Genomic DNA, 20,684 nt, shown 5'->3' with positions numbered 1-20,684 from the left:
GTTGTAAATTTTATACTTCACCCATAAAACTTAATTTTATTTTGATTTAAAGAGATACAATGAAATTTCAGAATTTTATGGGTCGTATTGAAAATTAAATAGTTATTGTGGGCCTAAGTGAAATTTTCCACTTTTTTTTTTTAAACTATCAAAAAGGTTGATGGGATATTTTACGTGGACAGAGGGAAGAAGAACGAGAGAGGAGAAGGAGAGGGCAAGGTAAGGGGTGGTGATTGGTCCGGAACCGAAGGGGTACAGATGAATGGGAGGGCTACACGTTGGCGAGAGGAAGGAATCCGAGGGCCCCATATCTACTTGTGGAAAGGTGACACGCGTCCCTCATCTTTAGGTCTCCCTTCCCCCCCATGTGCCTCCTTATCCTTCCCATCCCATCACTTTTGTGTTTTTGCGAGTTCAGAGGACCCCGCCACCATAGCTGTGCAGTTCCCAGCCGTGGGATCTTCCGATCCTACCAACGGTAAATATTCCGCCAAAAGCGACAAGCCTCTAAGGCATAAGACTCGAGAGGCCCACAAGGGCAGGGTGCTTGTTTTGTGTGATCATTGCCTAAAATATGACATAAAGTACTGATCGCCCCTGAATTTATTCACCATTTAAAAAAAAAAAAAACATAAACACACATATACACGAAGGAAGAAGCAAAAGCCAGAAGGGAGCCAAAAAGAAGTAAAAACCAAAAAAGTACCCGAGGATTAGGAGACAGGGCAATATAACTTATTTATTTATGAGTCATCTGTGAGAACAAAATTTGCTTCTAAATATAAAATTTTTACAGGGTAATTAATGAGTTTTTTTTAAAATTTTAACCTCATTCACTTAATAAGTACAGAGAAAGATAAAATAAATATGAAAAAAAATATCTAAAACAGATTTTTAATGCACTCTCTTGAATAAGGACAAATATAAAAAAATTATCTGTTTAATATATTTTTTGGTTTGCGAACTTGGAATGTAAGTTTCTTACAAATAGAAATAGAGTGGTGTATGAAGACATATATAAAGTTAAACTCCGCATCTCAATTATGCCCAATTAATCTGCTTTAGCCTTTAGGTGTTGGCTTATTAAAAATATGATTACATTATGTGACCTTGTAACCTAATCTTTTTTATAAGGATGAAGTTATGGGTTTGATAACTGTAACATCGAGTCATTCACATATACTACCTCATATTTTTAATATAAAAACTAAATAACTAGTTTAAAAAGATTGAGAAAATCAATTAAGCTGATTATTTATAATAAATATGTATTAATTTTCCTAAATTATGATCATTCAATTATGTGTATTGGATCTATACCTGGGTAGAAATATGTTACAATCAATAAAGATATTTTTAACCAACGAGAGTTGAGTATAGCAGAATGAGTTAGTCTCTCACAAATCAAGATTAATTCAAGTTCCTACTAAGAGAGATACCCATATTTAGTATCAAATAGTGTTTCGAATAGGATTGCCTGCAATAGGAGAATACCTATGCTTTAGCAAAAAAAAGAGAGAGGATATTTTTGAAAACATATTATAAACTTGGGAGATAAAATAGATTGAGATCTTATATAGAGGAACATCAATTAGATTATTTCTGAAATACAATAAAAATGATTATATTCAACGTACCACTCGTCTATTTCACTTAAGCTGTCAAATTTATAAGCCAGAAGAGGCATGCATATAACATGCAAGAAAATTATCTGTCCGCCCCGGCTGCTTTTATATGCGGGCTCACTTGATACTTATAATAAAATCAAAAAGAGAATGAAATAAAATAATAATTATTGATGAAAAATATTTTTTTGTCCCAGCGTAAAAGAAAAAAAATAAAGGGAAACAATTTTTGACTTGTTTTTTTTGGTAGATAAACAAAATGATATTATTAAAGAGCAGACATGGGGACGATAGAGACAAGAGATTGCAGATGAATAAAGAGAGACAAACCTTTGTCATCAGATGCCAAACAGCGCCTTATGTTTGACCATAAAAAAAAAAAAGGATGCATGTTTTGACGTGGAGCTCATTTCCACGACCGTGGATGGGGGGCATTTTCGTAAGCACGATTTCATTGAAATAAAGACTTGTTCGCTTTCTGCAGTCTTGCAAGTTCCCGTCAATCAAGTATTCTCATTCTTAGATTTTGTTATTGGTATTTTCGAAAACAAACGATCACAAATTAATCCCAACCAGTAAGCCTCCAACACTAAACTTGAGCAGATAAAGGTAACACAATCTTTTTCCTTAGAAAAAAAAAAAAAAAGAGAGTTCCAGTGCTTAGCATTTAACATGGCACATACGCTTGGAGCTGGGAAGAAGAAGAGAAATAAAGGGTTTAAAAAGATGATGATTGGCATGATTATTTAATCCAACAAGGCGATAACTAGTTATAATTAAACAAGTTGGTTTCATCATCATTGGCATCCGTGGTTCACCTTATCCGTGTAACTTTCTATATATTATCTTCCATTTGGATCCCCAATCACGTTTTATATATATATAAGAATGTTAATGAAGGTCAGAACTCAGAGACTGGCAGTTCCAGTGGAGATTCCTGAAGCAGCACAACTTGAAGATGTCAACAATGACGCAAGGGTCATGTTTCTGTGTGTGTGTAGATGAGCAAGTCCAACTACTCAGTTTAATTTTTTTTTTTTTTTAAACCAGAATCAGGTAATTAATCAGAACCTTTTAAATTTTACATTTTAAATTGTTTAAGCGATAACTTATTTTTCTAAAAAATATTAAATAGAAAATTTTCACAATGAAATAAAATTTATATCTAAAATGTTAAATTTTATGAATTTTCTTAAATTAAAATAACACAACCTGAGTGCCAAAAAAATGCTTGAATTTGACCAAATAATATCAAATATATACCACATCTAATTCTTAGTATAAGAGCTAATTTAACATTTAATTTGGTTTTAAATATAAGACCTCCAATTCACTCTGTTTCTCATATTTATCAATTTTTCTTAAGGTTTGTAGCCTTTGTAGTAGCTATACATGTTAAAAGTTTCTTCTACACATGATTCGTTATGGTATTTTAGAAAAAACAATTAACTAATTTTCTTAATCTGTTTAAATTAGTTAACTAGTTTTTATATAAGAACTGAAGTCACGTGACAACAATGAAAAGTCTTATCCTATTACGCCGTACTGATTGCATGAATTACATAACGTTATTATACTTTATAAACATAATCAAATTTTTGCATAAATGGTTAGTCAAAAGTTTCCACTGTGAAACATGATACATGTGTGAAATTTAAGATATGCAGTATCATAGTCTGCACTTTAGTTTTTGTAATGTCAGGGCATAAGAGATACTCTTCTTATCCTTAATATAGGACTAAATTATTAAGTTAATTTTGATCTTAAATATAAGACATATTCTTTATATTTATCAATTCTTTCTAAATTACCCCTATGAATACTCCGTCAACCACAATCAAATAAGTGAGGGAAGAAGGATATTAAGAAAGATGATTATGATGTTTTAGGAAAAACATGTCATGTTTCTTATAATTAACTAATTTACTTAACCTCTTTAATCTAATCCAATTAGTTAAATAGGTCTTATATTAAGAACCGGAAGGGTATTTCATAGTCACAAATTTCATTGTTTAATTTTGTTTTGAAATTAAATTTGTTTCCAACGGCCAGGGACCCATGGGGCAGAGGCAGGAAGGTGCAAAGCGAAGCAACCGCTCACTCATCTCGAGCCACGCATGCGCACACAGCTAAGCTGTGAGCCCGAGTGTGCTTTGGCTTTATATGCACACAACAATACTTCTCTTGGCTCATAAACGAAATACTCCTCCGGTCCTTAATATAAAACTCAATTTTTGAGTTGGTTTTGGTCCTAAATATAAGACTCATTTTTTATATTATCAATTTTTTCTAAATTACCCCTATGGATACTCCGTCAATCATTATCAAGTAGAAAAAGGAGAGGAGTATTAAGAAAGATGATTATGGTGTTTTAAGAAAAATGTGTTACTTTTTTTGATAATTAACTAACTTACTTAACTTTTTTAATCTAATCAAATTAGTTAAATGAGTCTAATATTAAAGACAGAAAGAGTACTTTTCTATACTTTGCGTTGTCTCTTACTCTATCCAATCGCTCCCCATCACCCTTCATAACTCTCACTCCCCTAATCCTAACCCTACCTTTTTCTTTATTCACCCCACTTCCAGGCGTCTGCTTTGGGATCCCCAACCTCCTCTCCCTTTTCTTTTACTATTAAACTTCATTCGTTCATCACCCACCAATACTTCATTTCTTTACCCATTTTTCCCTTCAAATATCTTGCCCATCTCTCGAAAAATATTGACTTTCTTTCCACTATATATATATATATATAAATCTCCATTGACTTGTGCATGATTCTCTACTTAGCTTGCATATATATATATATATATATGTGACTCATTAACTTTGTGTGCCTTTATCTTGCAACGTAACGCATTTTTCTTAACATATATTTAATTGCCTCATAGCTGCTTGTGCAATTGTGATTATTCGTGATTTGCAGTGTCAGTTGCATCCTCATGTTCTTGTGCTCGTTTGATATGGCTAACTCAGTTAGAAGGCCACAGTTGATGATGGCTTGATGTTAATTTGGTTAATTACTGCTGTGTAGATAAGTTTATCTCTCTCTCTCACACACACACACGCCCACCTTTGAAGAATATATTTGGAAAAAGTTCAAACAAATTAAAGAAAAGCTCTTGAAAAAAGCTTTTTAATCTACTTATTTCTGAGTTGTGAATATGTGACATATATATTACATGCGGTCAACATTAAAAGTTCTTATTACCGCTGAATGCTGATATCTCTTATCTACATCATGTATTTTAAAATGATCGTACACTGTGTAATTTTTTTTTTCTTGCTTAGTGCACGCACCTGTACCTGCACCATGTGATCAAGAAAAACGACATAATGGCAGCGGTACGAAAATTGCAACACAATAGGAGGGCCAAATGGTAAGAAAAGAGACTGAGTCCCAGATAAGAGACACATCATTTTCGCTATAAATAAGGTCGAAGACCCTTCTTGCCATGACAACATATATCACTCATCTTCAGAGGGGGAGAGGAAGAGGGAGAAGGAAGGAAGTAAGGACCCGAGGGTGGCACACCACACCATTATGATGAATCAACATCCTACTGATGCTCATATGGCCCTCTTCTCTCACCTATGCCCGCCTGGTTCATACTCTCAAATCATCCCTCAACAAGGTTACTACTTATCATGATCTTCTTCCTGTGTATATAAACGCTTTGCATTATTTTCAGTATTCTTCATGGTTGTTGTCGTCTTATATAGGTACAGGGGAAGCGAAGCGGAGACGACGTCGTAAGAAGGAGAAAAACCAAGCCGTGGGAACGAAGAAGAGGAAGCTCAGTGAGGAGCAAGTGAATCTTCTGGAGCTAAACTTTGGGAACGAACATAAATTAGAGTCGGAGAGGAAGGACAGGCTGGCATCGGAGCTTGGTCTTGATCCTCGTCAGGTGGCCGTGTGGTTTCAAAACAGAAGGGCTCGGTGGAAGAATCAGAAGCTGGAAGAAGCCTACTCCGACCTCAAGAAACTCCACGAAACCACCCTTCTCGAGAAGGGCCACCTCGAAGCTGAGGTACTACATATAATTGTCAATTTGATTCCATTAGCATACCCTGGACTCTGAGTTAATCAGTATATGAGGCAGGTGTTTAAGGTATTGTCTTAAAAAAGAATCACAAGTTAAAGCACTCAGGCAAAAAAAAAAGAAAAAAGAAAAACTACTAAGAAGAAAGAGATAGTGCGATCTGTAGAGTCCAAAAGCAAGACGTTCAGTTTTTCATTGGTTTTGCCTTTATCCAATCAGAGGTAACGAAGGGCAATTTATTTTGTTTGTCGACGTCGCTTATGGGGATGTTTATTTTATTGTGCTTAGTTAGCCCCTCAAATCTCGACGGAGGATTATGATTGATGCGGCTCTCGCACAACTTGAATTAGAGCGGATGATAGGGGCAGAATTGAACCAAAGAAAAAGAAGGAACGTGGATGAGCTCTGGGCTCGAAGAAAGCCTGGTCGTCCTGTTCAGTTCTTTGCCATTAAAAATGGCCCAAAAAGATGGGGGGACATGTTTTTTCTTTTAAAAGAGGATAATTTGATAAGGAACAGCATGCTGCCACCTTACAAGGCAGCAAAATGCACTGTGGGCATCAATCATCGAGAGGAACCGTACAACGTTAACGTGGCACAGTTTGGGCTTTCCTCCGGCCCAGTTGTGGGGCAGTGGGCGGCTGACATGTGTCATCCACTCGCATAAATCCAAAAGAGATGGGATCGTAATCATAAATAAAACAGATAATTGGCTCTGCATGTTGTCTGGCTGTTGGCGAATGAAGTTACGCATACGCCCTTGGCCTCTTGCCTCTGTAAATCTTATCCTGGCTTTGGCATGCAGGTATCGAAGCTAAAGGGGCTGCTTTCGGAAGCAGAGAAGGAGATCCAACGCCTGTTAGAGAGGGGGGAGAGATCAGTTCTGTCGAACGATGCTGCGAATAGCCCAAGCTCATCACAGACAATGGAAGCAGGGGGGGACCCACTATTTTTGGGGGAATTCGGAGTCGAAGGTTACGACGATGACGACGATGTGTTGCTGTACCCAACAGATCACTACCTGAATTGCATGGAATGGCTCAGTTCGTACATGTGAAGTGAAGCTGATCCACTTAAAGCATCTGTAGTTTAATTGGTCGTAGCCCATATATATATATCTCTCTGTGTATATATGTGCGTGACTCCTCCCCGTCAACGATCCCCTAAATGTAAATGCCTCATCGCCCTGTGGCGTACGTACGTAGGTAACGGTAGTGTATGTGTGCTTGATTATTGACTATGATTTGGGAAATTGAATGTCACCAAAATTATGAATACCCTTTTCGCTCCTAGCTATGTGTGCACTTTTGTTTGTGTGTGAGAGAGAGAGAGAGAGAGGGAGGGAGGGAGGGAGGGAGAAGCCTAAATGTTGACGAACGCCCAATCATATCTTGGCTCGTCTGCTCCTCGTCTGCTCCCTGATTAGTTCCCTCGCCCCTCTCCCCGCTCCCCACGTTTATTGGCACCTTTTCAGTGCTTGCTCCTTCTGTGCATAGTTGGTAAGTATCTCTTTTCACTTAACGGAAGCGAAATTTCATTCCAACCAAAAATTTTAAAAAAAATATTAAAAAGGGGTAAAAATGTAATTTTAATTTTTAATCTTATTTCTTATGTATACTCTCACTTTTAATCTTTTCAGTAGTGTAATTGTAATCTGATCTTGTTCGTCACGTGCAGATTTACTCATGATTTTTTTTTTTGTAATTTTACCCCAGTAGCCTTTGGGCTAAAATGGCACTTCCAAAAAAATTAGGGTTAAAATTATACATGTACCCAAATTTAAAAAAGGGTCAACATGATACGGATCGGATAAGGGTGTCTGCATAAAAGGTTGCAATCTTCATCGGTTTTACAATGAGACGATTATATATTTGTTCACTTTATCTGCCGAACTCTGTCGAGACTAGATAACAATATAACTAATTCAGGTCCCTAGTTCCAAGACTCGGAAAAGACATCATGTTAAAAAAAGAGGTTCTGGTTGAAAGAGGAATTAGACAAAAACTTTGAGATGGAGCTTAAAAAATTTTCAAATATTATAGAAACCAAACCCATGCACTTGTTGGTAAAAATTAAACAAAAAATCGACAACAGAAAAAAGAGAAACACGACAATTAAGACTATGACAATCTATTCATCTAATATTTCTTATGGATTGCAGAGTAATGATAAATTTAAGAAACGATGATCACATATCAAAATAAAATACTCCTCCGGTCCTTAATATAAGACCCAATTGTTGAGTTAGTTTTGGTCCTAAATATAAGACCCATTTCTCATATTTATCAATTTTCTCTAAATTACCCTTATAGATACTCCCTCAATCATAATTAAGTAGAAGAGGAAGAGGAGGTATTAAGAAAGATGATTATGGTATTTTAGGAAAAATGTGCCACATTTCTTATAATTAACTAACTTACCTAACTTCCTTAATCTAATCAAATTAGTTAAATGGGTCTTATATTAAGGACCGGAGGAGTACATAACTTACGTATGTGGAAATGCGTTACCCGCATACCGTAAGTAGTATGCCACTCTATATTGACCATTGATACATAATTGTCGGAGCAAGAAAACGAAAACAACAAGGATGACATTAGAGCTGTATTGGACGTTTTATTAATTCTTTAGTGTAAAACAAGCGCCCTTCAAAATAAACTAGAATCTCTAAAGCGAAACATTATAATATAATCATCGATCACCTCAGCTTATCTCTTCTTCATCTCCTTGTTTTTGAATTTTTAGCAATAAGAATCAAATAGATTCGGGAATATAACATCGGTAAAGGGGTAGTCCTTTATTTCTTTTATTTTTTAAATGGAATAACAAAATTCTTGTTGAGTTTGCTATCATAATCTGTTGAGCAAATGTGAGCTATCAAATATATATTTTTCCCCCTATTTATATGGCCTCAGGTAGATATGAGATCTGTCGAATTATTTTAACACGAATAATATAAAGCTGCCCCAAACTTACTGCTGCTTGAGATAATATTTTTATGTTTTTTTGCTACCCCGGAACTTGTTATTCAAAGTTATTCTATTACTTTGTTGTCATTAAAACTTTTTAGTAATTATGTTTTTTTATTTGAGACTTTATAATAATTATCTCTAAAATTATTACCATGCTAGTGACATGTTATGAAACATGTGGGTATTTTCATTAAAGAATCATTCATAGAATTGTGTCACTTTTGGCGAAAACTCCTACGGTTATATCAAACATCATTTTAATTGTAATGATAAATTATTACCACGTTAGTGACATGTTATCTACAAGAACCTTGATCAAAGCTGACCACAATTCTGAGGATTGACTCACAGAGGTAAAAATTATACAGGCACCTTGACCGAAATTTACCACAATTCCAAGGATAAAAAGTATGCTAATCTATTTTCAATTTCAGTTAGAATAACAACAATAACAACAAATTAAAGTATCTCAGCCTTGCATCTTTTATAGTTTTATTTGACACTCGATCCGTTATTAATCTTTATATGGCCGAGATGAACAGGATAAACCTAATATTCCTTCAAAAGACGCCAGGGAGTCACATTGCTCATCAAACGTAATGATCTCGTTTAATACGGACTATTGAAAATAAGGGTAAAGATTAAGATTGGAATTGGAATTAAAAAAATATGTTAAAAAAGTGCTTAATATGAGTGATTACTTGTTATTTTAAATTGGGTAAATCCATATATATGGGATTGGGAAATTGAGAAATACTATGGGAGATATGGTGTTTTCCAATCTTGCCTATATGGGATTATCTAATCCTTATGTAACAAGAAATTACTTACAATAAACATTCTTTAGTAGCTTTTCCAATCCCAAGTTCGATCCTTACCTCTCATTCTCAATGTTTTGTGCCAAACAGGACCATTGTGTTTGCAAGTCCTCTCAATATTAAGATTAAAAAAAAAAAACTGTAAAACAATGTTTTAAGTAAATTATTGAGTATATATGTCATATGAATTGGTGTCTAAGTTTCACGAGTGTGTATATTGCCAAGGTAATTGTGTTCTACAATGTACTTTCAACCTACTCCTACCCTGCATAAAATATGTAATTAACGAAATTTTTTTTTACTGAGAGATGTATTAATTTACCCAGTTTTAGGTATAGACAGTTAAAAAATATGGAGAAGTTGTTGAATATAAAATAAAAAAGAATATCATAGAGGCACGGAGCTGACTATAATTTTTTTCCAACTCGAAGCTGACTCTAATTATATTATACTGTTCATGTGATTTGTGATTTTTCTTATGCATGGGTTATTTTATTTTTTTCTGTTGAAATGAAGCTACGCCCGTAGCCATCTTAATAGTTAATACCGTAAGATTTCTATTTTACTGGTTATTAAGGTAATTCTGATTGAACATTCGATATCAATAAATTATTTTATATTTATCACAACGCGGTAATTGATTAGTGTTGTGTTATTCTCACAGGACATGCATTACAATTTTTGTAATATCTTCCTTGCTGGTTGCTACTCCCCTCTGTTTCCTCCTTTGATATATGTTTCAAACTCACGCACACAAATTTTAAAACAAAAGTAATTAACATAATTTTTTTTATTTTTCCCTGATGAATTTTACTGATTAATGTGGTCTTTGATTTTTAATAAATTAGATAAATCAATAACAAATTTCTGAAGAAAATAATTTTTTGAAAAAGAAAATTGGACAGAGTAGGTTATAATATCTTGGAATTTGCGTGGGCTTAAAGAAGTATTAAATGTGTTCTGGAAAATGGATTGACATTTTGGGCCATTGACTAATAGGACAAGGGACTGAAGGAATAAGTACGGGCCGAACAGTAATATTCGAAGAATGTTATGTTGGGTCCAACAAAAATCCCCTTCCTGTGGATTATAAAAAAACATATGCTCTTTCTGGACAAGATTTTGAGCCCGGCAATCTGACCTATTCCCACCCCCACTTTCAAACGTGATCTACATGACAAGAATATGGAAGCCGAAAAAAATTCAGAGGAATTCAATACTAATATTCATCTATCAATTATTAAAATTATAATTAATTTATAGGTCACGAACAATATAACTTATTACAAAATTGAGTACACAAGCAAAATATAATGCCGGAACCAATAATAGCCCTGTTATCTTTATTTGTGTGTATATGAAATCAGATAATTGAGTGGGCAATAAATGCAATTAATTTGCCTCCGCTTGAAGAGATGGGGACCGGGTTTTTCAACACATGAAGTAGAAAGCCTTCAACAGAAAACTCTCGCATCGATGCATCAATACTACTAACATCATTATCATGCACATTATTAGTCGGTTCTCTCTCTCTCTCTCTCTCTCTCTCTCACACACACACACACACACACACAAACACCCTTTTTCCACATCTTCACACCCCCCCTTTTGCTTTCACATTTTCGACACTTTCACCCCTCTTTTTTAGAGTCTTCTGTTGTAAATATTGTGTGTGGGTGTGTCAAAGGAAGAGTTCTACATCGCTTGAGATTGTGAGGGTCCAAGTAATAAGAGGTCTTGGGCTGCTAAAGGTGCCAAGAGAAGGAGTGGGCTCGTACGCACAATGGGCCACCGGAGACAAATCCGACAATTTCTCCTCACCCCCTATGCATGAGTCAAACGCGGTACTGGGCACTTTTTATGAAAAATATCTGTCTAATTAATTCACCTCCTTAATCACCATTATACCTCTTCAATATTTGTAATTGACGTCTTTAATAATACTAAATCCTCATTAAGTGAGTTAATGATATTGAAACCGAAACTTAATTGTGTTTAAGTACCCAATGCTCCCTTGTGATCCGCAACCTATAAATGGGGCATGAGACTAAAGTTCACAACGACCAAGCTTTGAGCTTTCAGGCAACTTTCTTCCCTCCTCTAGTGTTTTGCCTTGCTGAGTTCTTTTATCTTTCGCTGTCCTGCTCACCCTATTCTTATAGGAAGAATCCGTTTAATCTTGGGGAGTGCCGCTTCTTACTTTGCCGGTAGTTGCAGATTAGCTCTTAAGGACAGTGTCTGTAAGACACGACTTGGATTTACCGTTTCTCTGCAAGCGTTGCTGTCAACAGGTTTTGCCTTGCATTGTAGAGGAGGTGGAAGATCTGTTGGATTTTGGAGAATTTTGGTGCTGCCGCCAACAATCTTAAGAGCTAATTGCATCAATCGTTTTCGCATTCATTGGCGGCAAAGTTACCAAAGAGGGAGGCGTCTGAGCTTTGCCCTATTTTAGAACTCATATTTCTATTTTCTCTTGAATAAGAGGAATATTGAGTTGGTCTCACATTATTTGTGCCGCCTTTCAGGACATTTTTTAAACCTCATAATAGAGAAATTGGCTAAAATAAGCTACTACTCTTCTTCTCTAATGAAGAATTGAGATGACAAGGGATGAACCTCTGGTAATTGTAGAGGCCAGGGATGGTCTGTGGTTTGAGTTCTAACTCACATTAGTACCCGGGCACAGTCGTCTTGTGTGGTGATTTGTGAACCCGATGAAAGCATGTGTTGAGGCAGTGGGTCTGATCATATATTGATATTTGTGAGTAAAGCTGGGTGACGAGGCATATGTTATACGCTCAATTGGGTCATGGTGGTTATGAATACCAAGTGCCAATTTTGCCTCTTTGATAGGACTCACTTAAGACCTCGTAGACATTGTAGTCTAGATAGAAAGTCTTGGTATAAACGTTGTGATAATGGTGAAGGTGCTTGGAGAAAACTAGATGGGATTGATCATAACCTAAAAAGAAGTCTTGCTTCACATCGCACTGATCAGGTACCGCTCCTCTTTAAGCAGGAACAACTTTTATGACTATGATGTTATTTCTTGTGTTCTATGGACCATTGTGGAAAATCTTAATAATTTAGTACCTAGCTTAACGTCTATGTGCTATTGTGTGTTTCTTTTCTGATCCTAGTTAGTGATTATAGACAAAGAGCTTGTTTATGTTTTAATGAATTTTTCCTCTTCCAAATGGGAAAGGAGATTTTATATGAATTGATGAGAATTCATTGTGCTGTGTGAAACTATTATTTGAGGCTTGTATACAAAATTCAATGTAGGACCTGATGTTTCGCAACTCTAAATGGTACTTGTATTTAGCATGTATTAATTGATGGAGTTCACTGTTTTGTGAATTATATGTTCACAATAAAGTGAATAATTTCCGGTTACAAAGACATTCATGACGAATGAATCTCGAAGTAATCACATAATAAGTTTCCAGTTTATAAATTTTGAGGGTGGAATTAATGTGGAAACAGAAAACAAAGTTAACGTGTATGAATCGCTTGCATGAGTGTGATGTGATTGGATTTATGGGTTTTGAATCTATATTATGTTTCATTTATCCTTTTAATGTAATTGCTTCTGTTACTTCCTTTATTGGGTTTTATTATTGTTATGCTTAAATATTCATTAATGGGAACGTTTGCGTTCATGGTGTGATTTCATATATGGTCATCTTGTTAGAAATTTTGGAAGTTAATTGTTATATTAAAAGAGATTATTTAATTATATTAAGTTTTATAACCTCCACATATATATATACACTCTTAATGTTAGGGGTTTTATTGGGTTTAGTTAATGAGTATTCCGGTGAATTTAATCCCTTCCATTTGTTGAGGTTTTATTGTTTTCGGCTGATGGATATATTAAATTGGTTTGAATAGTTGCTAACCTCCTATAATTCCATCAAGATTTTCTCTCCTTAAATAATCATTTTTATTGTGCCATTGGCTTCATATATAAAAATACACTGCAACATTGATGTTATGAGTTTCATAACCCTTGTATATAAATGCCATGTGAGTGGTCTTCTGTGGATTTTAATATATTACCGTTGTGTGGATAATTAAACTCGTTAGTGGAATTTAAAATACATTACGTGATGACAATTTTGACGGAAATATTTGATTATATGAATGAAACATTTTATATCCTATGTATCTGTATTTTTATGTGGTGATTATTTTAATAGCCTAGCATTGGGAACAAACTTTAAATTTAATCTGTTGTGACGCCTTGTGAAATTAGAGTGATATTTTTAATTCGAATTTATAATTAGAATGGGAGGAGATATTGGTGTGAAATCCTAATTTAATTAGAATTATTATTGATGAGGTATGTAAATAATTTTCTATAAAAATGAATATTTGAAAGTGTGGGAGTGCCTAAAATGTGGGGTATCTTACAAAAATAATATTGGTGAAAAAAATATGCTTTAATTTATTTCAAATTATGTTAGTCTCATTTTGCAAATCTCAATATGTGTGTTGTGATTAAAAATAAATAATAATAATAATAATAAGTGGAGGTTTTGTTATTTGCTATTGAGAGCAAATTTGCTGAATTATCAAATTTTTTTGTGTTGCTTAGAACAAGCATTATATGGGTATGAAAATTTAGTCATTTATTTAGTATGGAGATAAATGCGCTTTAATTTTCATAACATTATTATTTTTGGATAAATAATTTATCTGGATATAAACATACATGAGTATGCACAACTATTGTGAACATTGAATGTGAATATAAAATATTTGTAATGTTGTGTTGCTTCAAAATTTGGTATGAAAGTATGACTGAAACAAATATGGTTCTAAGTGTTGAAATCATAAAAGAATAAGATTTTGAGAGAAATGTTTTTAAAACTTGGTTTTAAAAAACCAATATGTGAATATTCTTTATGATGCCAACATTTTGTTTGATGTAGTTGTGCAACTCAATTTGTGTATACACAAATTTTTGAGAATTTGTTACATTAAGTTAATTTTTGTCATGTAAATTTTATTGTAAGAATGAATACATGTTCAAATATGGAGTCTTATGAGAGAAATGAAATATTCAAGGGGTACCATAAATGTTGGTATCATGCATGGTGGATTCTCGCTGTATTGAGATACACGGATGTTAACTGAATTTCAAGTTATTTGAGAAAATCCACTAGTGATTATTCACCTATAGTGGTGATTAAAGGCTAAGTTGTTGAAAACTCCTCAGCAAATATATTGACGCAGAACCGACACTTAGTGTTGATGAGTTGTGATTGCTAAAAGGCAATAACCATTGTAAAAAAACAATAATGCAAGTACATATCGTTTGAGATACTATGTGAATAAGCCAGCTTAAAAATTACAGAGTTATCTCAATCGATTTTGTGAGGTCGAAAGCGGACCTAGTGGATCCATTAACAAAACCCCGGGAAGGAACAAATTAGTCTAGGGGAATGGGACTAAAACCAATTTGAAATTAACAATGATGGCAACGCAACCTTTGTGATTGGTGATCCCATGAAGAAGGTTCAATGGGTAAGAACAAGTCATCTGCTAGCACTAAAATAAAATACCGGTCCCTTCCTGTGGCATGAGAAAGTGTTAGAATGCATTTTGGTGAGGCTGAGCGAAAGCTTTTAATGATTTCATAATCCTATGGGATGATGTGCTCATTGCAGGTACATTTAATGAAATCATCTCTACGAATGTGGAGCAGGGTCGCTCCTATGAGATCGTGGTGAAATCATTAAAGCATTCGTTATGTACCAGGCACGCGCATGGCCGTCTTAACGCGCAAAAATGCTGTTAACAGCAGAAATGTAGGGGTATAATTTGACTAATAATGCCTCTAGTATACGTCCAAGAGATGTGAGTTCATAGTCCATAAGACCACTGACATCTCTATGTACTAAGTGTTATTAGTCTAGGTCTAGTTCATAGTCCAGAGGACTACTAGATACAATGGTTATATCCGTGTGTGTAACTCAGCTAAAGTTACTTCCTTTGACACATGTGGGGGATTGTTGTAAATATTATGTGTGGGTGTGTCAAAGGAAGAGTTCCACATCGCTTGGGATTGTGAGGGTCCAAGTAATAAGTGGTCTTGGGCTGCTAAATGTGCCAAGAGGAGGAGTGGGCTCGTACGCACAATGGGCCACCAGGGATAAATCCGACAATTTCTCCTCACCCCCTGTGCATGAGTCAAACGCAGTACTGGGCACTTTTTATGAAAAATATCTGTCTAATTAATTCACCTCCTTAATCACCATTATACCTCTTCAATATTTGTAATTGACGTCTTTAATAATACTAAATCCTCATTAAGTGAGTTAATGATATTGAAACCGAAACTTAATTGTGTTTAAGTACCCAATGCTCCCTTGTGATCCGCGGCCTATAAATGGGGCATGAGATAAAGTTCACAACGACTGAGCTTTGAGCTTTCGGGCAACTTTCTTCCCTCCTCTAGTATTCTGCCTTGCTGAGTTCTTTTATCTTTCGCTATTCTACTCACCCTGTTCTTATAGGAAGAATCCGTTTAATCCCGGGAAGTACCACTTCTTACTTTGCCGGTAGTTACGGAATAGCTCTTAAGGACAGTGTTTGTAAGACACGACTCGGATTTACCGTTTCTTTGCAGGCATTGCTGTCAACAGGTTTTGCCTAGCATTATAGAGGAGGTGGAAGATCTGCTGGATTTTGGAGAATTTTGGTGCTGCCGCCAACATCTTCTTCATATCAAAATAACTCAGACCATTTAATAAAATTCACCTTTAACTTTTATATATATATTTATATATATATATATTCTTAATCGGTCTCCTAATTGTTATTGTTGGAAATGAGCTTACTACTTTGAGTTCTTAATATAAGAACTCAATAACTAATTTTTGAATATTAAAAAAATAGTTAGGTTGCATATTTCTTAAAATATTCTTACTAATAATGTACAATTCTAAACATAGCATTAATAGGTGGCTGCTATGGTCTTTTGACCCAAAAAAAAAAAGTCGCCAGATGCACTTCTGTCCGCGTTTGGCTGTAATTCTACACTAGTGCACTAAAGCAGGACAGGAAAACGAGTCAAAGTCCTAAGATCGATGACCTTAAGGTGGTTACAGCATGGGGTTAATTGCAGCGGTTTAATCACACTTGTTCGTTAATAATTAGTAATTATAGGTAGGGGTGTGTATGAATCAGAGTGGACCGTGTTTGCTATCAAGTTGAAATCTGATCTAATAAAGACCTTAGGTTGAAAAAGACAGCCCGATGTCTAGCCCAATCCAGTATCAATCTGAGATCGGATTGGATCGGATCTGGTCCACCAGACTTTCTAGACTAGTCTAGGCAGTCTAGGACCTCAATTTAAATTTTTTTTAAATTTTTTTCTTTAAAGGAGGCAAGATTTCAATCTATTATATAAAATTTTTCACAGGTTTTGATCCAAACTTGATCAAATTTGATCATTCCCTTTTAATTTCTTAATAATTTCATGTTTCATTTATTAATCATGATCAACATAGATATTATATTGAATAAAATACATACACATACTCATTATTTAAGAAGTTAATAAATAAATCTTGATTATTTGAACAGACAAAAAAAACTTAAATAGAAGAATTAAAACAATATAAATAATAATTAAAAATTAAAAAATTGAGCTAGACTGGACTTGACCAACTGGTCTTAGAGGTTAGTTCCTAGTCCAGTCCAACCCAATCAGACTAGTCCTGTCCAATCTAGTCCAGTCTTGCTTCGAGTCAATTTTCTCTAAACTGGACTGGATTAGGTTTGCTCAGGTTGAACTGAACTATATTAGACCACCAGATTTTTGTATAGTCCTAATTAAATTAGGCTCTTGCAAACGATGGAATCTAAATGCTTTTAAACTTTGTGAGGCAAATTATTTCATATATAGCTAGAAAAAAACATAACAACAAAAACTAAACAATCGTATAGCTGAAGGGTCCTCGCTTGAACTCCTCTATACATGCACCACCCGTAATTATATAAGAAATAATGCACTGGGGATCCTGATCAGATATGCTCGTGTTTACCCCACCCACCATCTGCATGTACTCACAGAATATCTTTTAGCCATACGGATCTTTCATGTGTGATCATGTCCCTTGAAAAGAATGGAAGACGAAGATAACGCTTTTATTTCCTTACGTACTGAATATGCTTTTATTCATAAGCTTTGCTTTTCTACTCAGTTTCATTGGAACATTTCTAAAACACATACAAGCAATCTCAATTGGTAAACCAGCAACCAAAGTTGATCGCGTACGCTTCATTAGACTAGGTAACGCACCAAGAACTAGCGAGTCATATATGCCATGCAACAACGGATTTTTGTTTTAGCTCATCCCTAACCAAAGACTCCACCCGTTTTCTACCATCCCAAGGAGAGGCAAAAAAAAAAAAACAGAGAGAGAGAGAGAGAGAGAGAGAAAGGAACAGAAAATGGCTGATGACTAAATACAAGTTATATATGTTTATGTACTTTTCAAGGCTCGTTTTAATAACCACCTAAACATTATTCACCCCCCACCTTTGATTTTCCATAAACTAATTATTAACTGATACTTGATCAGGCTACTGCCATTAATTATAACCTTGTGTTGTTCTCAGAGTTACGTTGTCCTAACATCGCCATGCTGACGTGGCAACCATGGCCCGCTCGTGCCAGCAGAGAACCAGCTCGGCATGTCGTTTCGCCACCTGGAACCCTCGAATCTGAACTTTGGCCAGCAAGCACTCGGCTTGGAAATCAGCAAACTGGCTCAACTGCACCGGCCTCATTCCGGCCCCGTAAAACACCTCCCTCCATGGCGACACCATCCTTCCGGCTCCTTCCACCGCCGCCATGATCTGCGGACGCAGCAGAAGCAACTCGATTCTTTTAACCCAGTCGCCTCCTCCCCCCACTGCGGTTGACGCATCCAACGACTCCAGCATCATTGAGTAGAACTCCAAGCTGTTCACCACCCCCCGACGGAACGACGTCGTTGCGGACGCCTCCGTCCACCCTTCACCATCTACAAATACCACCACACTCGGGGAAATCCTTCGAACGTCGGACAAAAACGCAGCCATGTTGTTGGTCGAACCGAGACGGCGGAATATGGAAGGAGATAATAGAACAGCCGACTTCTCTCCGTCCATGAACTTGACAGCCTTGAACGACATCGTCTCGAAGGTGCGCAGAGGCACAAACTCGACTTGGACTCGGATCCTGAGCTCAAGAGCGAACTGGTTCAGGTTCTCTCGTATCAACTTGCACTCGGCGGCGTATTCTTCCGGCACCAAGGCTGTGATTCGGAGTAGTGGCAAGTTGATTTTACACGATTCAGCCTTCTCCGCGATCTCCTTCATCAGCGAAGCGTACTGAATTCCGAGGCCGATGTCGAAATCGATGACGTGCACAAAGGAAGATCCATGAAGAGCTTCGAGGAGTGCTTGGTTGGTGGTGAAGATGGAGAACATGGGTATTGGAGAGATACCAGAAAACGCCTTGAAGGTTTTGATGCTCTGCACGATTTCCAACAGTGAAGAAACGCGAGGAGTATGGTTCGACCCGGAGAGAAGAGATTGGAGGGCTTCTTTGAAATAAAACGCAGCTCTCTGGAGAGGCTTTCCGACGGGAGATCGTAGCCTCTGATTAAGCCTGTCCAGTATAGCCTGGGCGAGATGCAGCTGGTTCGAATCAAAGCAATCCGCTGCACGGATAAGCAAGTCAATCAAATCAAAACCGTTGCTACTCCAATTGCTGTTAGGGTTGAACTCGTAAACCAAATGATCCAAACCGTTGACACTGTATCCCAGATTTTGATTGGAGTAAATATCAGAGAGGTTGAAATCCGCAGAAGCGTGATCGAACAGTGCGGGGTCATGTGAAGGAGGGAACTCAGGAAGAATGGGGACCTGAGGCTCACATGGATTTGGCTGAGGAATACTCTTCAAAGAAGTGTCATGTAAATCCAAGTCCTTCATAATGGAATCCCAATCCAGACTGTGAAACGCATGCTCGTCCACCTCGGCAGAGTCCTCCGGCGGCTTGGACACGGACTCAATAACGGCAGAGTGATCCCGTGGAGGGCTAGGGCTCCGGCAGAGGTCGAGAACCGATGTGGGTTCGTAGCACAAAGAAGGGTTAATAAGGGAAGGGCTCTGGAGAGAAATATTTAGGTTTGTGTTAGTGGAGGTAGAGGTGGTGGTGGTGGTGTTTGTGTTGTTATTGTTGTTAGAGAGAGAGGGTTTAAGGGATGCCTGTGGGGATGAAGAAACGGGAACTCTCATCGCTAAGCGAATAAGGAAGGAAGGACTGAAGGAGAGGCTAAGAAAAGATGATATACCTATATGCTTCTAAATAGAGATGTTCTTTGAGTGGTTTTGGCAGTGAAAGTGAGGGGAGCAGCGAGGCTGCTTTTGTGCGTCGTGATGATGATGATGTGGTGGTGGTGGTTTAGTGGGTTTTTTTTTTTTTTTTTGGGGGGGGGTCATCTCTTAGCTTTATCTGAGTTAGTGCATGTAAAGGGGAGTTGTGGGGTTACATATCTGTGGGGGATGCCATGTGTGGGATCAATTAATAGGGTCAATGCATGGCCATATATATATATATATATATATATATGCATAATAATCAACTTGTGTGCGTGAGCCACAACCCTTTCTATCTCCATGAACCTTCAAGTTGAAGCCTCTAATAGCTTTAACCCTCAACCTTTCGTCTTTTCGCTTGCTTTTTTGTTTTTGGCCCTTTAATTTTTCCCATCTCTTCAAAGCAAACCTTTTTTGCGAAATGATTAAAGTCCGAATTAAGCATAGTTCCAGTTGCTCAGTTATAATTATCAAATGAGGCCTTTGATAAAACTGTAGCATCAGCTTAATTCGATCGTACGTACCAAATATTCATATTTCAAATTCTAATTACCTAGCTTTATTTGAAAAAACTAATAATATCTAGGACGCTGAACACTGTGCACACCATAAAAAGTTTTCTTTAGTATTCATCTCTTTTAGAAACCGAAGAATTTTTAGAAGGGCTTCATGGATATATATATATATATATATATATATATAACCCTTTGGCAAAATATTCATTGGATCGGGAAGCAAATTCCAGGCTCCATACTCAAATTAAAACCAAATAGAGTTAATTTCACATTAAAAGAATTCATATCTTCTAGAGTTACGTTCAAAGCTTTTTTTGTTTGTAAAGT

The 20,684-nt window shown here is 36.3% G+C and overlaps 2 protein-coding genes across 2 annotated transcripts; one reads left to right on the top strand and one right to left on the bottom strand.

Moving 5' to 3' along the window:
* Window positions 1-5,157: 5,157 nt before the first annotated feature.
* On the top strand, window positions 5,158-6,932 carry LOC114738040 (homeobox-leucine zipper protein ATHB-40-like). The gene is made up of 3 exons (XM_028926056.1): window positions 5,158-5,261; window positions 5,356-5,657; window positions 6,475-6,932. The coding sequence occupies exons 1-3, from the start codon at window positions 5,171-5,173 to the stop codon at window positions 6,724-6,726; spliced, it is 645 nt and encodes a 214-aa protein (XP_028781889.1). The 5' UTR covers window positions 5,158-5,170; the 3' UTR covers window positions 6,727-6,932.
* Window positions 6,933-17,622: 10,690 nt separating this feature from the next.
* LOC114738052 (scarecrow-like protein 15) lies at window positions 17,623-19,966 on the bottom strand. Its single transcript, XM_028926066.1, has one exon. The coding sequence runs from the start codon at window positions 19,759-19,761 to the stop codon at window positions 18,106-18,108; it is 1,656 nt and encodes a 551-aa protein (XP_028781899.1). The 5' UTR covers window positions 19,762-19,966; the 3' UTR covers window positions 17,623-18,105.
* Between the last annotated feature and the right edge of the window lie 718 nt (window positions 19,967-20,684).

Source organism: Neltuma alba, unplaced genomic scaffold (genome assembly GCF_004799145.2).
Source record: "Neltuma alba isolate B1F8T4 unplaced genomic scaffold, ASM479914v2 tig00002806_pilon, whole genome shotgun sequence".
In the NCBI taxonomy this organism is placed as follows: Eukaryota; Viridiplantae; Streptophyta; class Magnoliopsida; order Fabales; family Fabaceae; genus Neltuma; species Neltuma alba.
The sequence above is the reverse complement of the archived record's forward strand: the minus strand, read 5'-3'. Positions and strand labels throughout refer to the sequence as shown.

What these genes read in the sequence shown, in the direction of transcription:
- LOC114738052 (XM_028926066.1), bottom strand. Translation starts at nt 19,761, where the DNA reads ATGAGAGTTCCCGTTTCTTCATCCCCACAGGCATCCCTTAAACCCTCT.
- LOC114738040 (XM_028926056.1), top strand. Translation starts at nt 5,171, where the DNA reads ATGATGAATCAACATCCTACTGATGCTCATATGGCCCTCTTCTCTCAC. An exon ending in TCAAATCATCCCTCAACAAG is followed by an intron (nt 5,262 to 5,355) that starts GTTACTACTTAT and finishes ATATAGGTACAG; the next exon opens with GGGAAGCGAAGCGGAGACGA. An exon ending in AGGGCCACCTCGAAGCTGAG is followed by an intron (nt 5,658 to 6,474) that starts GTACTACATATA and finishes TTTGGCATGCAG; the next exon opens with GTATCGAAGCTAAAGGGGCT.